This window comes from Plecotus auritus (assembly GCF_963455305.1).
Source record: "Plecotus auritus genome assembly, chromosome: 2".
Classification (NCBI taxonomy): domain Eukaryota; kingdom Metazoa; phylum Chordata; class Mammalia; order Chiroptera; family Vespertilionidae; genus Plecotus; species Plecotus auritus.
The window spans coordinates 214,617,493-214,639,149 of record NC_137771.1 but is presented as its reverse complement, the minus strand read 5'-3'; the positions used below and the strand labels follow the sequence as shown (position 1 = coordinate 214,639,149).

General features: G+C 35.6%; 1 protein-coding gene across 2 annotated transcripts in view; it reads right to left on the bottom strand.

Moving 5' to 3' along the window:
* NCAM2 (neural cell adhesion molecule 2) overlaps positions 1–21,657 on the bottom strand; it is a 417,403-nt gene that overhangs the window by 160,775 nt on the left and 234,971 nt on the right. For both annotated transcript variants that reach the window (XM_080656219.1, XM_080656220.1), the window contains exons 2-4: positions 7,546–7,620; positions 3,328–3,534; positions 256–399 (exon numbers count right to left, since the gene is read on the bottom strand). In XM_080656219.1, the coding sequence (XP_080512345.1) occupies positions 256–399; positions 3,328–3,534; positions 7,546–7,620 (426 nt within the window). The remainder of the gene's footprint in view (positions 1–255; positions 400–3,327; positions 3,535–7,545; positions 7,621–21,657) is intronic.

Here is a 21,657-nt window from a genome sequence, read left to right as displayed (position 1 = left end):
TCCATGCAGGTCAAGGGCACATGTCTGGGTTGTGGGCTCAATCCCCACTAGGGGGCCTGTAGGAGGCAGCCAATCAATGATTCTCTCTCATCATTGATGTTTCTATCTCCCTCTCCCTCTCCTTTCCACTCTGAAATCAATAAAAATATATTTTAAAAAACTTCCAACTTCTATATTTGGTCAGGTAGATTCAGTCTTTTAAAAAATGGCAATATTATTAGAACATATAACGTAGGGAGTTACCAAAATACTAACTGTCGGAAATAGCGGTGACTTCCTCATTATGATACAACCAGCTGACGACAGGTGCAGGTGAGCTGCTCACTCGGCAAACCACTTCTGCATCCTCTCCCTGCTTGAATTCTTGAGGCGATACCACTTCTCTGAAAGTGAGCTTTTCTGTATTAAGAAAGCAAAACAAACCATAAAAGTATTATCGCTTATTTCTCTCAATAACCTGTTTCAGAATCTGTGTTGATTGATGTGATAATGAAATAATTAATTAAAACGGGATGCTTGAAAACCTTAAATCAGATCATATGACTCCTCTGCCTGGTAACTTCTTCCCACATTGCTGAGAAGAAATTCCGAAGTCCTTACAATCCCACCCCAGGTCCTGTATGAACTAAAGGCTGTCCCACAACTCTGATCCAAATTTCTCTCTCTTCCTGTGCTGTGTGCTCCGGGTAAATTGTCATTTTTCAATTCTTTCAACACGCCGCATTTGCACATCTTAAATTCCTTCACATTTCTGCCTGCCTGACCTCCACAGATTAAAAAAAGGCCATCTACCTTCCCACTCTCACTGTCCTATAGCATGGATAGTAGCATCTATGCATTTTTTCAAAGCTTACTTACTAAACTATCAGCACCTAGTGGTTGGTGACATCTCCTGTTTTAATCATTACTGAGTCTCTAGAACTTAGAATATAGTCTGCCATGTTGAAGACATCCAATAAATGTGTCGAACTAGTGAATGAACAGGCTATGTATACTTGATGAGAAATGTTCATAAAAGTAATTCAGTGTTCTTGCCAAGGAATAAAAAAGATTTTATTTTCACAAATAAAATATTGGGGATCTTCCTTTACAACATTTAAAGTAAGAAAACTCTTTCTTACTTGTATGCATATATGCATAACCTGTGGACACAGACAATGGAGTAGTAAGGACCTTAGGGCGTGGGAGAGGGCTGAAAGAGGTTAATGGGGGAAAACGGAGGACCTGTGTAATAGTTTCAACAATAAAGATTTTTTTTTAAAAAAGAAAAATCTTTCCAAATATGATCTTAGAAACTAATGGGGTCAGGGGAGGCCAAATCAAGAAAATGAGGGTGACAATGTGCCAACAATCTCCCTGCTCATCAAACAGGAAGCCATGCTGGGGATATACTTTGGCTTTTTAAAAAAATCCTTTTCCTGGAATAATAAAAAACAAAGTTCTAAGAAGAGATACCTTATAACTAGTATTCAAAATTCTTTATAATTTTTTCACTGGTAGAAATGCTGACTACCACATATTAATTATAAGGCATTGTTCTACATTCTGTATGTAATGTTAACTAGAAGCCCAGTGCACGAAATTTGTGCATGGGGGGGGTGTGTCCCTCAGCCCAGCCTGCACCCTCTCCAATCTGGGACCCCTCGAGGGATGTCCAACTGCCTATTTAGGCCCGATCCTGGTAGGCAGGCAGGCAGACATCCCTCTCATAATCCAGGACTGCTGGCTCCCAACTTCTCGCCTGCCTGCCTTCCTGATTGCCCCAGACCACTTCTGCCTGCCAGCCTGATCACCCCCTAACCACTCACCTGCCAGCCAGATTAATGCCTAACTGCACCCCTGCCAGCATGTTTGCCCCCAACTGCCCTCCCCTGCAGGCCTGGTCACCCCTAACTGCCCTCCCCTGCAGGCTTGATCACCCCCAACTGCCCTCCCTTGCAGGCCTGGTCCCTCCCAACTGCCCTCCCCTGCTGGCCATCTTTTGGTAGCCATCTTGTGTCCACATGGGGCAGCCATCTTGTGTTTTGGAATGATGGTCAATTTGCATATTACTCTTTTATTAGATAGGATAGAGGCCTGGTGCACGGGTGGGTGCCGGCTGGTTTGCCCTGAAGGGTGTCCCGGATCGGGGTGGGGGTTCCCTTGGGGTGTGAGGTGGCCTGGGTGAGGGGCCTGAGGTGGTTTGCTGGCCGGCCACACCCCCCAGTGACCCAAGTGGAGGCCCTAGTGTCTGGGATTGATTTATCTTCTATCATTGAAACTTTGTAGCCTTGAGTGGAGTCCTAGGCCAGCCAGGGTGTGTGGAAAGCTTGTCTTTCTCCATTGCCAGGGAAACCCAAGCCTCTTGCTTGCTCCGTGGCTGCAGCCATCTTGGTTGGGTTAATTTGCATACTCGCTCCTTATTGGCTGGTGGGCATGGCTTGTGGGTGTAGTGGAGTGATGGTTAATTTGCATATTACTCTTTTATTAGATAGGATATAGTCCTCAAAAAAATCTATGTATAAGGTAGTACTATTATTTTACCCATTTTATAGGTGAAGAAACTAAAGACAGATGGGTTAGGTCAGTGGTCGGCAAACTGCAGCTTGTAAGCCACATACAGCTCGCGAGCCACGGTTTGTTGCTCTGTTGACTAATGAGTTTGCCGACCACTGGGTTAGGTGATTGCTTAAGACCACTAAATGAAGTGATACAGCCTGGTTTCGAACCCAGATAGTCAACAGTGTTCTTAATGAGGGTAATGATTTCTAAGAGTAAGAAGGAGAAAAGCAATGATGGATTTCAAATCATAAAATGAAGTGCAAGCATGGAGATGCTTGTTAAGAAAAGGCCTGGTGGTGAAGAAGCCGGCTAGATACCCGTCTCCACTAGATGAGCTTTCAGCTTTTCTTCTGTCTACTCCTGTTCACTGACTCTTCCTCAGTTCTCATTCCAGACTGGTCACTACTTTCACATAGGCAATTTCACAGGTTCTAACTATAACCTTTTATTTTAGAGTGAAAAAGTACTCCATATATTTCATACCACTAAATGAACTACTGTTTTTTATTTTCCCAGCAGGTTCTTAATGGCCTGAGAAAATGTAAACATTTTCATGTATATTATTTAACTGACATAATTGGCTCCATCTATGTGTTTATGATTATTCCCTTTATTCTATTTTAGAGTTGCAGTATGGTAAAATAAAATAAGCTGCTATCTGTAAACGTCTAAAGAACACTGCCTCGTCCAATAGTTCTTAATGCCTGTTAGTTTTTATTAAACACATGTTATTTTGTGTTTAATTTTTAACCATAATTTTAATCAACTAATAAATACATGACTTACGGTAAATTTCCAAAACAACTGTAGCTTCTTGTGTCTGTCCTTTGGCATCTGTTGCTTGACAACGATATATCCCTGCATCTTCTATATTTGCATTGTAGATGGTTAATCGTGACCTGACACCCTCCTTTTGTACCATTACCCTCTGTGTTGAAATTATCTTTTCTCCTTGAGGATTATACCAGTCTATACTCTCAGGCTCACCAATTGCTGCAAAGAATCATGGAAAAAGAAATGTTTGAAAATATGATTCAAGTGTTTGTTTTTGCATTGACATTTACTTATTACATAACAGTTTTTAACAATTTTGAAAAAAACTTAAATAGGGAAAGACTGGAAATCTGAAAATCTTACCAAATTGAAAGTAAACACAAATGTTAGAACACATGTTGTCTTATTTATCCAGTGTTGAAGATTCAATCCCATGTGAGTAAGCAAAACCCAAAAGTTCCATAGGAAATATCAGCTATAATATTTAAGCAATGATAACTGAATACTTACCATAGTAATCTATGGATTTTCACTAAGGTCACTTATAAAACTGCTTTGGCCATTCAGTCAGAAATAGATTATTGACAGATATATCTGAACAGAATCATGATTACTAACATGATTTCACCTCTTTGGTTCTCTTTGTTAGGGTAAAGAGTTAGAACGTTTTTGCCTGATAAAGCAGAGCTCATAAAAATGTAAATCTCATAAAAAATAAATTTTGGTTTTTGGTAATACTAAATTTTGAATAAATATCCCAAGTCTTTCTATTTGTACAGATATGACCAATGGAAATTTTTAATATGAGGCCCTAATCTCTTTTCTCAAATCAGTACTTTCATAATTTTAAGCTAAAACTGTTAACTATTTAGTCATATGATAATTAGAATGCATTGAAATGCTACTTATCCTTCTAGGCAATTATAACCAAAGCACTACAGGGTAAACATATATTTAAGTTTTCCAATTCAGAATCTAGGTTATTATCCTCTTTGTAAAAGCTGAAGATTCCTGTGTTTGCTTTTAGTCACAAAAATGCTGTATTTCACCTAATTGAGAGATAATTTGTGGGAGCAGCATACACTACTAACTCAAAAGTATCGGGGAAAATGCATAAAGTTAGCTAACATCTGCAGGACCTCTTTGAAGAAAATTGTTCCTTCTTATTTTTCTCCCAACAAGTCGCTTTAGAAATAAATTAGTATGCTTTCTACATCAAATTAGACATGCTAGAGCAAAAGCATGAAAGTTTATATTTTAAAAGGATCTCAGTTATGTTATTTTCTGTTTTTCTGAACACATCAAAATACCATAGCAGTTATAGGATAACTCATTTAGGGCAGCTTTTCATCTTCAAGTTCCCACTCCATAGAGATGTCACCAAAGAATAGTGTAAATGAGCATAAGTGTGAACAATACAAAAATCTCATCTTATACAGTAAAATGTAGATAATATTATGTGAAATATTTTATATATTTTTATTATTAATAATATGGTATACAACTTTATTATTATGGAGAGTTTACTCTGGATTTTTATGGATTGCTCATCATATTCTTTTTTTCTGGCATCTCTGGTAATTAATAAATTTCAATAAAACTTTTCATGTTATTTTCTTGATAAGAGTGACCCACTGGAGAAATTAATAAATACAATGACACTTTTTATTTTCTTGAAAACGCAGTATAAAAATTATTTTGCTACATATGACATACTCTTAGTTCCCTGAGGAGCTGACTCCATTCTTACTTCCCTGAATTTCAGATATATTTATTTATTGTGTTTCAGGTGTCTGTGTTTTAGGGTACAATGAAACTACAGCGTCCCGTCACCATAGACACCGATGTATAGGAAAAAATACATGCAAGCTTTCTAATTTGCATGGGTTCCCCACATCTTTATTTTTAGATTCTTGTTTCACTACTATGTTTAACAAAAATAAGGACACTTTCATGATAACAGTATAATTCTTGGTTATAAGTCTTTATATAAAAAGTAAAAAAATGTTTAGTTATTTTGCCTTATTATTTAGAGCAAAACTCAGTACCATTGAATTATGTTAATTCATACTTTTAAATTTTATCTTAATTTGACAGAGGTAATTACATTACATAACTTATATTATTATAATATGCAAATTGAATAAAATACTATTTATTTAAATTTCTAAAAATTAATTTTAAGCTATTTCACTTTTCTGTGATTATTGGATACAATTGTGAATTTGTGTATATAAAATATGGATGAGATTTAGAAACAATGACCTATATGCTTATGTCAATGACTTGATGACATAATAAGTGATGTTAAATCAGTTTCACCCTTGCTTTTTATTTGTCAATATACAAAAATATGTATCAACACACCTATCAATTCTAAACTTTATGAAGGCAAATGTATAAAAACCCATGGCCTTTATTAGTTTTTCATAGATATGATTAATATAATATAACTAGTGGCCCAGTGCATGAAATTCATGCACATTAAAAATGAATTAATTAGAGGAAATATTTTCATATTGCTATTTGCCCTTTCTCTATAATAGAAGAGTCAGAGATGAAAGAAAATTAGTAAAATGTATATGAAAATCTTCCTCCTGTCAGGGTATGGGGTGCGCCATGGGACCCAGAGTTAAGTCCCCACCCACCCACACCTCGAAATCGTGGGAGACCTAGACCCAGCCGGCCCCACCCCCATTGGGTGAGATCCAGACCGGTCGGCCCCACCCCCATCAAGTCCTGCCAGTCAGGGGGCACAACCTCAGATCCCCCAGGCAGGGGGCACAGCCTCAGGTCCCCCGTCAAGCCCTGCCAGGTGGGGGACGTGGCCTAAGGTCCCCCGTCAAGCCCCGCCAGGGCTGGGGGCACAGCCGAGGTCCCCCGTCCCAGTGCTGGGGCAGGGGCACAGCCTGAGGTCCCCAGTCAAGCCCTGCTGGGCGGGGGGTGCAGCCTCAGGTCCCCTGCCCCGGCCTGGTGCCACATAGCCTCAGGTCCCTGCTGATCACTCGTTATGGGATGCCCACCTCCGCTGTGGGCACAGCCATCTTGTGTTATGGGAACCCCGCCTCTGCTGTGGGTACAGCCATCTTGTGTTACGGGAACCTGCCTCCATTGTGGGTGCAGCCATCTTGTGTTATGGGAACCTGCCTCCATTGTGGGCGCAGCCATCTTGTGACAGCATGAAGGTCAATTTGCATATTACCTCTTTATTATATAGATATAATATAATAATATAATTTAAAATATATAGTATATGTAGTTATAATATAGTATATTATATAGCTTATATACTATGGATATGATTGATACACATGTTATTGTAACTATATATATTTTTAATAGTTTTTATAATAAGAAGCCATGCCATTCTCAAGATAACTTTATAATGCATTTTATATCATTTAAATCCAGTTGTGAATTGCTTAAGTAGAAACAGAAATAGAAAATATATGAAAATACTCTAGAAAGCCATTTAGGCACTAAGTGAATATTTTTTAAAACTGAAAATAAAGTTTTCTTTTTAAAAATACTAAGTATAAGGATTTTATGAATAAAATGAATATGATGACACTGAATATAAGTAGAATGTATTCATTTGTGAGTTCCACAGTGTGCTAAATTAAAATTTGATGTTTAAATATTTAAATCTCTTCTGAAAAATTCTGCATATGTGCAATTAAACTGAATGAAGTCCATATAATTTCCCTTAAGCATTATGAGATCTAATACTTTTGATTAGTCACAAAAATCTTGAAATTTTTTTCCTGATTAAATAACTGTTTTTTAAAATCACTTTTTATAAGGATAAATTTGATTTGCTTTGTCCTAAAATTTTCAGCAGGTGTAACTATAATGCAGTGTACCTTATTTAATTTATTCATTGTATATTTATAAAGATTAGTTATAATATTTACATTCACCCTAAAATTACTATCTACACAGGTATAATATTTTAATTTATTTAAATCAATGTGTATGCATTATATTTGATTATAAATTATTTTCCATATAATGCTCTAATTTGACACCCAAAATTAATAAAGTTAACAGAAATAAAATTCATAGTTTAATATGAAAAATATAATAACTGATACTTTTCCAATTATTATAAGACCAATGATAAGACTTTATTTTTAGAGAATTGTTTTGCACAACTTAAATTTTGCCAATATATTATATTAAATAATTAAAGCATAAAACAAATTATCTGAAAATATTTATAATACATACCTGTACATGTGAAGAATTTAGATTCACCCACACTAAGCTCTACTTTGCTAAGTGAAATTGTCACTTGAAGAAGAGCTGAAAAAAATATTTGAGTAACAATTAATTATGGTTTTAAACATGAATTCTAAGATTTTACTGCATAGTCTATAACCACATTATTTAAACAGCAATTACCCTAATTTTTATTGCCCATAAAGAGAAATGAAAGTTTTGTAAAATATGATCTAACAACAAAATGTTACATTTTATTATGCACTTCTACAACCAGACCAAATAAAGGACTCATTCAAGCTAATATTTTGAAATTTGTTTGTCAATTAATGAGCAAATTCACACTCAGACAGCTGTTCCATATTTACATGCTAGTTTATATGCGCTACCTGATTAGGCAACAGCTAGAGAAATATTTTGCCCCAGATTTGAAACCTTGTTACAAAAAGTATACCCTACACTGTTATTACAACAATAAAAATATAAATTAACTACATTTTGAGTACCTACTAAAATATTTCAATGAAAGAAGACATACATGGGGAAGAGAGGAAGCATTGCATAGAGAAAGGTGAGTGAACATTTATTTTGACAAGATAAATAAGGACAATGGCAATAAATAGATGAGATGTTTAATAATTTTTTCCCAAAATTTGCAATAAAATAGATGAAGAATCTAGAAATTGTTTTAATCCAAATTGAAAGATGTATATCTATATATATATATATATATATATAAGCCTAATATGCAAAATGTCCCTTGGGAGTTCAACTAACTGGGAGTTTGACTGCACACTAAGACATGCGCTAACCACCAGGAGACAGCGCAGAACGAAGGGAGGCCCTGACCAGCAACCTGCAGCTGCTAGGGACCCTACCCGTACAAGAACTGCGTGCACTACGCCTCTAGTTTCTAATAAAATGATGGACAAGAGGGTGTGACTATTCTCCAAAACCTTGTTTGACATCTCTTGTTTTCAGAAATGCATGGTAAAGTAATGGAGCTGTTGGTAAAAAAACAACCACCACAACAACAACAAAAAAACCAGCAACAAACTAACAAACAAAAAACAAAGAAAAATTCTAAAAACTAGAATATAAGTCAAGAATTTATAGATCAAAGCAACCAAAAGATGCATATATTGCACAGATATTCTATCAAAGCTTGTCTAGAAAAGGGGGTGCTACAGAACCCCAGGTAACACTGGACCAGAATAAAGTTAATCCATATTATCAGAAGGATAAGAATAAATCAGCCCACTGGCAAAAGGTTGATGACAAGCGAAGTTGTCTTTTGCAAATTCCAGAAGTTAAAAAATTTGAGATTTCCCTTATGAGAGCCTAAAGAGATGGATTGTGTTTTTGGAACCCACAATTCTGGCCTGTGTAGAGGAAAAAATGTTTCTCCTTCAATAGATTAACCACTTTTTCACCATATCCCATGTTTGGGATTTAGCTTTATTTAGCTATAAAGGTGATCTTTGGGAAATCCCAACCTGAAAAATTAAACTAAAAAGCTGTGTCACGTGTAAGGTTCATAGGTAAGTGACTGAAGCAAACATAATTCTCCTTCAGAAGATCTACATCATAAGCCCAAGATTTTTAGAAATAAAGCTCTTTTTAACCTAAACACACATTCTGACATTATATAGTAGACAGTACACTAAGGCACTACGAAGTGAGTCAGCTGAAACAACCAATAGGAGAAGTAGGAACATGAAATTTTAAAAAATGAAATTAGATTAATTAGGTAACATAACTATATTGAAACTATGTTCATTCCAATGAGAATTCACAGAAGAGGACTTTTCCTTTGTAGAAGTCACTAATTCCCTTGGTAAGCTTAGTTTATGGGTAATGGGGTCAACAGAGGCAAATTCCAGAAGTTAAGAAATTTGAGAATTCCCTTATAAGAAGCTTGAACCTAAAGAGGTGGGTGGTGTTTTTGGAACACACAATTCTGGGCACAGAAATTCAGGGGTTTTATAATTTGGGGGTGTTTTGGACATACCTACCAAAAGAAGGGATGGAAGCAGAAAAAAAGGTAATATAGTTGAAAAAAAAAGAACATAGTGATTGTTTTCCTCTTTCTCATTTTCCCACTCCCTTTACTTTCTTCTTTAAGGCACCATTAATAGCAACAATTACCTTTTCTCCTTGGATCTTCAGTTTGAACCTTCCCAAAGAGCTAATACTCCAATTTTCAACCCTCAACTAGTATTCAATTAGATAGAAGATTTTTATTTCCAACGTTCTGTGTGCAAACTGAACCCATTACCCATCCATAAAAAACAAACAAACGGCTCACATTCCATTTTTGGTCACCATTAATGAGTTTTCAAACCTTGAAGATATAACCTCTGAAATAACATGGGTATGCATTTTTGTTTATTTCCAACACTCTTCCCCTATACATGTACTCTCTAATTAATGTGAGATATTTAATCTGTGATAGTAACATATCAAGTTCTAGATTTCTTTTTCTCTTCATCTCTCTTCTCATGGAAGTATTTCTCAGGCTACTTCATGAATACCTTTCTAAAACTGTTTAATTTCACTTGCCTACACAAAAGTATTCAAATAGGATTTCTTTGGGCCAATTAAATAATTATTGCACACATTTTAATGTAAAGAAACTTACCTTTACAAGTTTATTTATAATTGTCCCTTCTCAGTGCATCTGCAGTATAGACAAGGATGAATTATCCCCACCCCCTCTCCACTGACTCCCACTTTCCCATCATTGTGCATTTGCTCCAACTATTTCCTCTGTCTTCATCGCCCTTTCTCACACCACCATGTGGCTTGCTATTTTCTAGATTCAAAACAAAACTAAAATATCAGTAACTCTGCAAATCATTCTTTAAGAGCTCTATCAATGGCATCAGCAAATACATATTTTTGCTCAAGAGGCATTTTCAGCCCTAGCTGGTTTGGCTCAGTGGATAAGAGCTTCAGCCTAAGGACTGAAGGGTCCTGAGTTCAATTCCCAGTCAGGGCACGTGTCTGGGTTATTTGCTTAATCCCTGGTGGGAGGCATGCTGATCAACAATTCTCTCTTATGACTGATATTTATATATATCCCTTCCTCTCTGAAATCAATAAAAGTATTTTTTTAAATTAAGAGGCATTTTTACTAAACAAATGAAACATGTTGTTGATAATTATACTCCATTCTCTACCTTATTTAATGTAAACTCCTGGAGATAGAGGCTCATCAACCTCCCTTCTGTTTCTCCTAAACTGATTATATGAATACATGAGAATAATGGGCTGACACCCAGAGCTTATTGCACAAAAGGTACAGAACATTGACGGTATTAACAATATAAAATTTCATAATGACTTCACTGCCTTAAATTGAATGTAAGGATATCAGAGAGTTTGAGAAGTATCTACCAATTATTGTGTAAATGATTCCCATATTTAACTTTGGAGTATATTTGTATTGCTTTCCTAAGGAAGAATTTATAGGAAAGACATAACTTAAAAGATACAGGCACTGATTTGCCCATGGGTGTAATAAATAATATATTAATTGTGACAAAATAAAATTTAGCTGAAAGTTAATTAGGTCTTTTATATTAAAATATTTGGTTATTTTCTCATTCAGGACAAACTATCAATTCACACATAAATCAGGACCATATTTTCATTGGCATTTTGATAACATTGCTCTATTTTAGGTATTAAAATTATTTAAAGAAAACACATAATTCTCTAGTTTAATACATTTACCAAAGGCTGGAATTGCTCTACTTAACCTCCTTAGACACATTACATGTGAATATTAGGAAAAACCTGGATAAAATGTAATTAGGATAATTACATTTAAGGCCACACCTCAAACAATGCTTTAATTACTTAAAATCCAGAATTTCCTGTGACCATTGTTGACCCATGGCCACCTCCAACAGATTCATCTTGGACCCAATTGTCAAAAGAAAAGAAAATACTTCCCTAAGGCCAAAAGCTGTGTTCAGGCAAAACAGGGCAGCAATCATTTATTTGATATCTGTCCAGTTAATCTTCCTGTCATTTCTGGTGTTTCAATATAGACACAAAGAAATGAAAGTGGATATTGATATGGGGTCTTTATTTCATTTAGAAAAAAATTACATTAAGCTTTTTTTTTCAAAATTCTATTTAGGATTGGGGTTTGCAGTTATAATATCTGTGGCATTCACTAATGCTGAAAAATCTGCTTTTGATGTTTTACTCTCCTTGTGTCTTTGGGAAAGATATAATGACTTTGAAGAAAACTATGAAGGGTATAATGTTATATGGATTCATTTCATGTAAGGGGCATTATTGTTTAAATGATGGCATGTCTTATAAATTAATCAATACATTGTTTTTGTAATCGAGTTGGGGTTAGATAATCAGAATGCAGAATCTTCACAAGATATTATTATTCAAGGTAAGAAAATGTTTTAAATATACACACTGAAAATGGAGCCATGATAAATATACGTCCTCTGTGAACTATTTTCAAAGAAAATGCATGCAAATCAATTTTAAAAGTAGAATTCAGTAAATTTTTATAAGAATTTTTTGATTGTATGCATTTTGCAAATCACTCTTTAAATGATATGGTTTACAATAAGGATAAGACATAGTTCCTGACATTAAGGAATTTACAGTTTATTTGAAAAGACAATAACAAAACCAAAAATATATATGATAAAATGAGATGATATGTACCAATTATGGCCATCATGAGGTTTATGATCAAGAAGGCTATATAGAGGGCAATAAAATTTTTTTTATAAAAACAGGTGGGATGGATAGTTTAATAAAAAACAGAAAAAAGGGATCATCCCAGGTCAACTGGGGCAAAGAAATGATCAAGAAACATTCAGGGAATAACATGTAGATCAATATAGATGAGGTGGACCTCATGTATAATATTTTACGTAATATAGTATCATTGGATAGTTTTAAATAGATGCTGGAGGATCTCAAAAGCCATGGTAAACTTTGGTCTATTAATTATTTATAAATAGAAATGTGAACATGACAAAATTGATACTTAGTAAAGATAAGTCAGAATATAGGGTGGCTGACAAACTGAAGGGGCCAAGCTCTAGGGTACACAATAATGAGCCCCCAGAATGGCGGTGGCAGAGTACATGGAAAGCTAGGAATATATGCAATAAAAACAAAGTAGGAGTCAGCTTTGTGATCAATTAGAACTTTAGTGAAAAAATAAAAAGGAAAAAAAGTTAAGATTTCCTACTTTAGTGAAACAAGGGTCACCAACATAAAAAGGAATTTCAGGAGAAGAGCTCATTAAATGGGAAAAGATGAAGCTGTAATATATTTCATAAGTGAAAATTATTTCCAAAATAGAACACAGGCAACATTTTAACAAAGATAACAGCTATCATAACAAAGCTTAAATTACTATTTATAATTTAAGCAAGTGCGCAGACCAAATAGCAGATATGCAAAAGGGACATTCTTAATTTACAAGAATGTAAATGTAATGAAGCCACTGGCATTTTTAAGTTCTATCTGGAGACCAGGAGCCCTTTGCAGCTTGATACAACATTTAGCAGTGGCATTTAAAAGGGCCAGTTTATCACTTGCAGCGATTTAAAAACTGACAACTTAATCAGTCTACCACACGTCTGACACAAAGCAGAATTGTATCCGCTTAAAATTCCAACAGCCATGCAGAGACAACTTAAGGTATTGATTTATCTTGGTACAATGACTTGTAAGATTTTTAAAGTAAGCACTTTTTTCCCCGCTTTGGGACTTAGAGGACTAATGTACTTACCTAGTAATTATAGAAACTCTTAAGGAGTCTTACGGATAGAAGGTCCTTATAAATTATTGATTATACCAAATGAATGAGAAAACTTTTTCATTGAAAATATATTTTAAAATTGTATCTTCATTGAAGGAATTGGGTAAATAATTATATTATTCATCTTATTATTATTAATTTTTATGTCAATGTATCACAACAGCCTATGTTGGCTCTTAGGTTTTGCAAGTCACTACAATATTTAAGAAAATTCAGAAATTTTGGAGCATTTAAGGTTGAGATACTCTATCATTTAAAATCAGAAAATCTGATGGCTATGACCATTTTATCAAAATTACTTCTTAACAACTTGTTTTACCTAAGTTTGCCAAGAAGACCAAGTTGAACTTTTTAGTGTAATGCCCCTCAACCTCTATGTTTTTTATATTTGCACTAAGCTTTTCAATCTTCTCATTCCAAGTTAAGAAAATAAAAGCCTCAGTTGCTTTTCAGATGCGTCTCTTTCTATTGGCCCCTTCTTGACAAGCTATATAGACACTGGCTTATCACAATCATTCTAAGAATGAAACAATAATAAATGAAACAAAAAATAAAACAAAATAACCAAAAAAGAAAAAGAAAAATCATTCTTTTCCTTCTCATCTCTCAAATTACTATGGTATGTCCTTACTTGTCTTAAATTATTTTGTATAAGAAAGGAAGAGGAAAGAAAGAACTCTCTGTTTCCCTAGCTGTTATTTATTCGATTACAATTTACTTCTGTCCTCTTCACTCAACTTATATGTTGTTTTCACAAAGGTCAACCACAACCTTCTAATTTTAAAATCCAGTAATAAACTTCAGCTTTCTTTCTTTAAACATTTAATCAAGGATGAGGCACTGCTGACTACTTTGTTCTTTAACTGCCCCATTCCTTGACCTCTACATAAGCATTATCTGCTTCCTTTTCTGACTACTCTGATTTTAGTATTTTTGGTTTCATCTCTTCTTCCACATACACCTTAAACATCTGTGTTTCTGTAAGCTCTTTTTTCTTATCTTGGAATTCTATATGCCTTCTTCTGCCGCACAAACATATCTGGTATTTATTATTTGCTGGGCACTGTTTTAAGCAGTGTGCCTAAAATAACTCTTGTAATGCTTAGACAAGCCTATTAAATAGACTCTACCATCATTCCTATTTTACAGATGAGGAAGTTGAGGCAAATGATGGTGATGAGTCATGGGAAAGGCCACTCATCCAACATGTAGTGAAGCCAGATTGGAACCCAGCCATTTGTGCTCAGTGTCTATGACCTAATGCCTTTTATGTACACAAAAAATGTACAGGATGATCTGGCCCATTGCAAACACTCAAAACTCAGCTTCCATCTGCCTACCATCCCCTCTTCTATATATTAATTATAGATCAAATGTGTGTAGATGTGTGTGCATCTTCTTCGATCTCATCATTTTGAGGACTAGGAAACATATTAGCTAACACCTATTATATCTCTTTTCCAAAAACTTTCATATTTCTCAAAGTCAACATAGCAAAGCTCAAGAACATTCTCTTTCTATCTTACCCCATTATTTATTCTCTGTCTTAAGTTATACTATTATTAACTATTAAATCTCTTTTGTCATAAAAAATAGAAATATCTATGTTTCTCTAGCCGCTCCTCTCTCAAACATAAAACTCAAGATCCAATGCATTTTTCCTTTAATGTCTCTCAAACCTATTTCTGTTGTGTATGATCACTGGCTCTGTTACATTTTCATCACTGCTAGCCTGGTGTAGTGAGTGGTCTGCAAACCTGTACAAGGTTAGTTCTTGGGTTTAGGGCTCATCAGAAGCATCCGAGGAAGGGTGTGTGTGTGTGTGTGTGTGTGTGTGTGTGTGTGTGTGTGTGTGTGTGTGTGTGTGTGTGTGTGTGCGCGCGCGCGCGCGCACGCATTTCTGTTGTATGTGTGTATTTTGTTTTAGCCCCATCCATGGAAATTTTGATTTCATATATCTGATGTAAGGCCTAGCATTTTCTATTTCATGTAGCTTCCAGGTGCTAACTAACCATTGGTACTTACAAAGTGGTTCAATAGGGAATCACTTGAATTAGGAGCTTCTTGTTCATATAGAATCTCAGGTCCCATTTCATACTGACTGAATCACAATCTATAATTTAACAAGATCCCAGCTGACCCATGTGCACTTTAAAATGTGATCAGCACGGGGTAGACTATGACAATCCAACATAATTACTATTCTGTAATATGAATACACTTCCCATTGTTTATAGATAAAATCCAAACTCCTTCACAGGTAGCATGTAAAGTCCTTCACAGTCTGGCCATAACCTGCCTTTACTCAACTTTTTCCCTTGCCACTTTCCAGGTACGGAAGCAAAACCAAATAAAAATAACACACACAATAGTTAATCATGAAACTGCAAATAGGCCCCACTTTCATAGTTTTCTATTTATTTTTGCATTATTTTCCTTATTCAATGTTGCCTTTCTCCTTTTCTCATCTAAGGACATGCCTATAATATTCTGTTAAACACTTATTAGAGTCCTGCAGGCAGTAAATCATACCTTTCAATATCTTCTAAAATCCTGTAGTTCTTTCTCATAAACACTCAATACATTGTATTAAAGTATGTTAAGAATTTCATTATTTTAATAAGCAAAAAATAAATTTGCACGTTTTCTTAAAAGCATTATATTCTCTTATTCAACTTCATTTAGTACTATTTTATTTAAAATTAATCTAAAACCAAGGAAGGTTGTTTGTTTTGAATTTCTGTACTACTTGTCATTAGCAATTCACATATGCTCAATTTTGTTCACATGCGTGTTTCTCCACTGAACTATATACTATTTGAAAAAAAAATAAGCATACCTTCTTTATCTTATTCTGTCCACCTAGAACATGGTCTGGATAAGAGTCCCTGCCAAAATATCAGTGCATAAGCAAAGTGATACTATTGTAAACTAAAATAAAACCAAATGAAAAATTTCTTATTTATATTGCTCCATGATTATTCTGGTGGTTGAATCCAAGGAAAAGCAGTTTTTAATATATTTTTATTCTCTGTAGTCTATTCTATTTTTGAGAATATATATCTTGCTAAACATACAAAAATTTGCATGTAGAATTAGTTCAACAAATTAAGTGACTTTGAGTTAAAAAAACAAACTGTTACCATATGATTGTTCAGTAATTGTGTGTGTGCTTCAATTCAAACATGCATTTCACATGGGAACATAAAATGTACAAAAATGCCATCCAAATGAGCAGTACTCAAAAACTAAGTCATGTTCAAACTAGGCAATATGAATGAAAACAAGAGCAAACCTAGTTTAAAAAGAAAGAAAAAACTAAATGTGATTGAGAGAGCCCCGTTAGAAAATGTCAGGGAACGATGAGTGTGGGAAGAGCACAATGGTGAGGCAACATATTGATAATCGTCATATTCTCACCTGTTATTGAACCACAGCACTAAGCAAAATTAATCACACATGTGTAGAGAATCTCCCCTATGTCAAACATTTGAAAACCTGGACTTCCCAAGAAAATAAAGGGAATCATACATCACACTGAAGAGGAAATATTCATGACATGAAGTTTATGCTGATTGAAACATGTTTGTTTTTTAAAAAAAAGACAAGTGACATTTTTCCTAAAATATGTTATTTGAATTGAATAACATCCAGTAAGCTTAAGAAGGGGATATAAAAGTTGCAACCTCAAACATAATTTAAATACATTTTATTGCATACATACTCATCAAAACATCTTATTAATCATACTAAAATAATTACTTATTAGACTTTAACATTTGTAATACAGGAAGCAATGGGACCATATTCCTTATACGTTAGTTTAAAAGTCAGTCATTTTTTTTATATATCATTAATGTAAATAAAAGTTACATTAATGATATATAAAATATATCAAAATGAGCTGTTTGGCTCCGTGGATAGAGTATCAGCCTGGTGACTGAAGGGTCCCAGGTTGGATTCCGGTCAAGGGCACACACTCCTACCTCGGTGGCAGGGCACCTGCTAGAGGCAACCAATCGACGTGTCTCTCTCACATTGATGTTTCTCTCTAAGAATCAGTGGGAAAATACACTTGAGTGAGGATTAACAACAACAACAACAAAAATGGAAAATGTCCCGCTAGGCCAGTTAGACTGGGGAATGTCTTCGGAATGATGAGTGAAGCTATCTGTGCGTATGCTGGAGTTAGGCCTCGAGTTTATTACCTGACCAGGAACAGCTCACTCATCACTTACGTTAAGTATGACATTTAATTAAAACTACAATCTCATGAAGTAACCGCTAAGTCCAAGTTCTACATCCAGTTCAAGTTTATTTCAACAGGCACCACTTAGACTTGTAAGTTATTAGCTGCCTCGATGAAAGCAGCATAGAACATCCCTGTAAAACTTGAATCACTGTAAATAATATGCAGCAATAAATTAATTTGGGGAAAGTGTCTGCAATGGGCCTAATTCCTCAGTCTCTTGGTGCCTAAGGGTTTTGTCTACCCCGTGTATGGACTTTCTCTCCTCATTAAGGTTTGCCTAAATCTTATTTATGTCTGACAAATCAGAAATCAAACATCTGTCACACACCAGTACAGCTGAACTGTCTCACCTTTCTTCCTCTTCTGAGTGGTATTATAGTATTAGCTATTCAGCACTTATGATGCTTACAAGTATACCTTGATATACATTGTTAAAAAATGCAAAAGCCCTCAGCATATTGCAAATGCTACTATAAAATAATGCAAAAAGTACAAGAAACATATTTCCCTCAGTTTCAGGAACAAACATGTTTTAATTAGAAGCACTAAAATGAGGGATCAATGAAAGATGTCATGCTTAATGTGAGAGTATATTAATTATATCTTCTCAGGGGAAATCATAAAAGTATTATAACATAAGTATTTTATGCTAGAGTCCAAAATATTTTTAGAAGTGTACTCCTCTTAAATAAGCAATTTTGAAAGAACATTACAAGGCATGTGTCATAATGTTTTTAAGGTTTTCAGAACAATATGGTAACAATAATTACTAGAATAAAATTAACATTTATAATTTAAAGATATATGCAATTGTTTGGTCATAAATTGATTGGCTCACTGAATAACCACGTATGAATGGAATCACTGAGAAGATTTACTTAAGCACATATGCAAAGTTTGCTGTTATGAACAGAAAAATATTCATCAAGCTGAAAAATTTCCAATTCCATGAAATAAAACAGCTTATATGTTTAAGAAGTCAACAAAAGTTCTGTTTCTTATGCCTCTAAGTCAATTTTAGGATACCTATATTATAACCAGGGACATTTATCTTTAAAACTAAGATTAACTATTTAAAAAGGCATATATTACAAAGGATTTATTTCAATGTATTCATAGAAATATGGAGGAAAATCCAAAAAAAATTAAAACTAGCAAATTACATTGGATAACTAAATATAGAGAAAACTAGAGGCCCAATGCACGAAATTCATGCAAGGGCCTCGGCCCTCGTAGCCCTGGCTGCCTCAGCCCTCGCTGCCCCAGCTTCATCCAGAAGGTCATCCAGATGGTCATCCGGAAGGTTGTCTAGACTGTTATTCTGCTGTTCGGTCTAATTAGCATATTAGCTCTTTATTATATAGGATTTTTTTCCAGTGCAAGGATTTAAGGCATCTCAAAATCTTAGATTGTCTTAGCCTGAAAGTGTCTATAGGATCTCTAGTCAACCAATCTCAGGGTACAGGTGAGGAAAGAGGTCTAGAAGGCTTGTCAGTTTCTGAAGGTCCCAGCATAATGCAGAGGTGGACCTGTGCTTAGACTACTGATCCCCAGCCTGGATTAACTTTGGATCTCCAAAACACTTGGTGCTATTTTGTTGAAGAATTTGAGTGAAGGAGCAGATTGGCCACCTCTTCAGAAGTGGGGAAGAGATGAGTTGGGGGAATCACTTCCAGAGATGAAGAGAGCAAATAACCTACCCTCTTCCCACAGGACCGAGTGAATCAACAGAGAGATGAAAATTATGGAGTTCACTGGACTCATTTTTCTATAGCCCGGCTTCCTAGCTTGGGCTATAATAACAGAGGTGTGTTCCATGGGTTAAAATAAAGGCTGAAATCAAAGAAATTGGGCCTCACAATGTTGAGTGGCTGTGTGTGTGTGTGTGTGTACACGTGTGTGTTTGTGTGTGTGTGTACAGCATGAAGCAATTCCATAGATGGTGACTGTGCATCAACCAGAGACAGCAAAGAAATAAATCAATGTAACAAGTTAGAACCAAAGAGAACAAGTGTTGGTATTATTGTGTTGTTTTTTAACTTCTGTGTGGTTCCAGTAGGTGCAACGTCCCCAAATTCACACATGTCCAATGTAACAGAAAATAGTTTTCATCATTAGGTTTGCTGGGAAGTGAATTCCCTGGTGGGAGGTAAGTGTTTGGTCTTTAGTCACAAACTAGCCAGGAGGACAGAAAATGTAAGGCAACTCTTGGAAGTCATCACCGACAGCAACTGAGTTGGACCTGAAGCAGCATGAGAGAGTCCCTTGTCCTTGATGAAGTCTTAGGTACAAAGAACATATTCACCAGCAATTTCTCTGAAGACATCAGTTCAAAGGAGCAGGAACTCCACAAAATCCTAAAACTTCAGCTAAACCAAGTACCAGAGGATGAGCATGTATCTAAGGGTCCTCCCAATACCTACACACACACACATAAGCAGCTATACAGATAGATACCATCTTGGGAAGGTGGTATTGAGGAAAGACTACTAGTAGTACATATAAAATACATACACTTTAACTTAGAACATTAACAACAATGCACATTCTAGAATGCATAATGTTCAACTTAATCTGCCCAAGTTGCTTTTCAATATAAACTTATGTGAATCTATCCTGCGCCTGTGCTTTTAAACTTTATCAATTATCCCCTTTATAAACCAGTCCAAGGGATCAGGGAACTGAATGGAGCTCCCCAAATACAGCCAAACCAAGAACAAAGGGATTCATTTCATCCCAATAACTGGAAGTTTACATTAGCGGTGGGCTTTCGCCCTGGAACAAACATGCGTGAGTATAGTTGGCTCACAAAAATCAGCAGTTGCATGTTCTTTCTCTTACATCTCTGGTTTCAGGACTTTTGATTTATTTTTTGTGCCATTTGATGTGGTAAAAATTTAGAAGACATTGTTTGGTTTGGGGGGCCTCTGACAGTCTCAGATGGCAAGCAACCTGTTCTAATTATAGCCACAAAGATTCCATGATCCATTTTATTTGGCTCCAAAGCTTCCTGAAGCTTCCATTTCCCATCTAGAATGGGAGATAAAATCATGTCAATAGTTTACTTCACTTTCCACTTAACTGATGGAAGAGAGTGTTTGGCTGTCAACTCTGTAATTACTCCAGTGACCAGCATCTGTGCCTAACCTCCAGAGAAATTTGGTTGTATTCCAACTCAATCCATCACTTAATTTTACAAGTCAAAGAGTTCACAGTTTAATGGCAATCCCAGACAAGTGGTTTCTCTTTTATTTCATGCTTTGTTTATCTGAAAGCCTAGAAGAGTACAGTTCTGCTCCTACACGGAAAGCCTATTATAATGGCTCATAGGACTGAACATTTCAATTCACAGCAGGGTTCTACTCTACCTTAGCAGCTTGATTAAAAAGATGAATGGTTGCAGGTCCAATTCAGAGAAGTCAAAGGAGGGAACACACAATGACTTCATCAAAGATGCCCCTGTGCTCTTAGTAAAGGACAGAGGACTCCCTTCCTTTTTCAGTGTGCTGAGTACACACCACTCCAGGTCACCATCCCTTCTGTGATGTTTCATAAAGCTGCACTTTCAGGGCATGCGGAATCTCCTCTAGATGGTGATCGAAGGTGTTTCCAACATGAAGAAATGACCTCTTCTACAAGTTCATTAACAGGTTAATACTTGAATCTCTTGGCTGAGGTACTATGATATACTTGAATTATATTGCAAATTGTTCTTTAGATTGGACTTGTGTGAGTTTCTGGTCTTTGCATTTGGATCCATGCACTCCTTCAGAAATACATGTAATTATATAGATGGAACTTTACATCACCAACAAGTAGGGGTGGGAGGGGCACTCTAACCCAGTATCCAAGTGAGGGAAACTCTACAACAATCAAAGGTTTCCAAGAGTTCACTGTATTTTTTAAGATATAAACAGTCCATAACCCAACTTTACAGGTAAAATAATTGACTTCCTAGTATATATGCAAGAAAAGAGACCAGTCTGGTCCCCATTAACAGCTATGATATTCTAGTAATTGAAACAATTATGTCCATCCCTATTCTGGTATACCC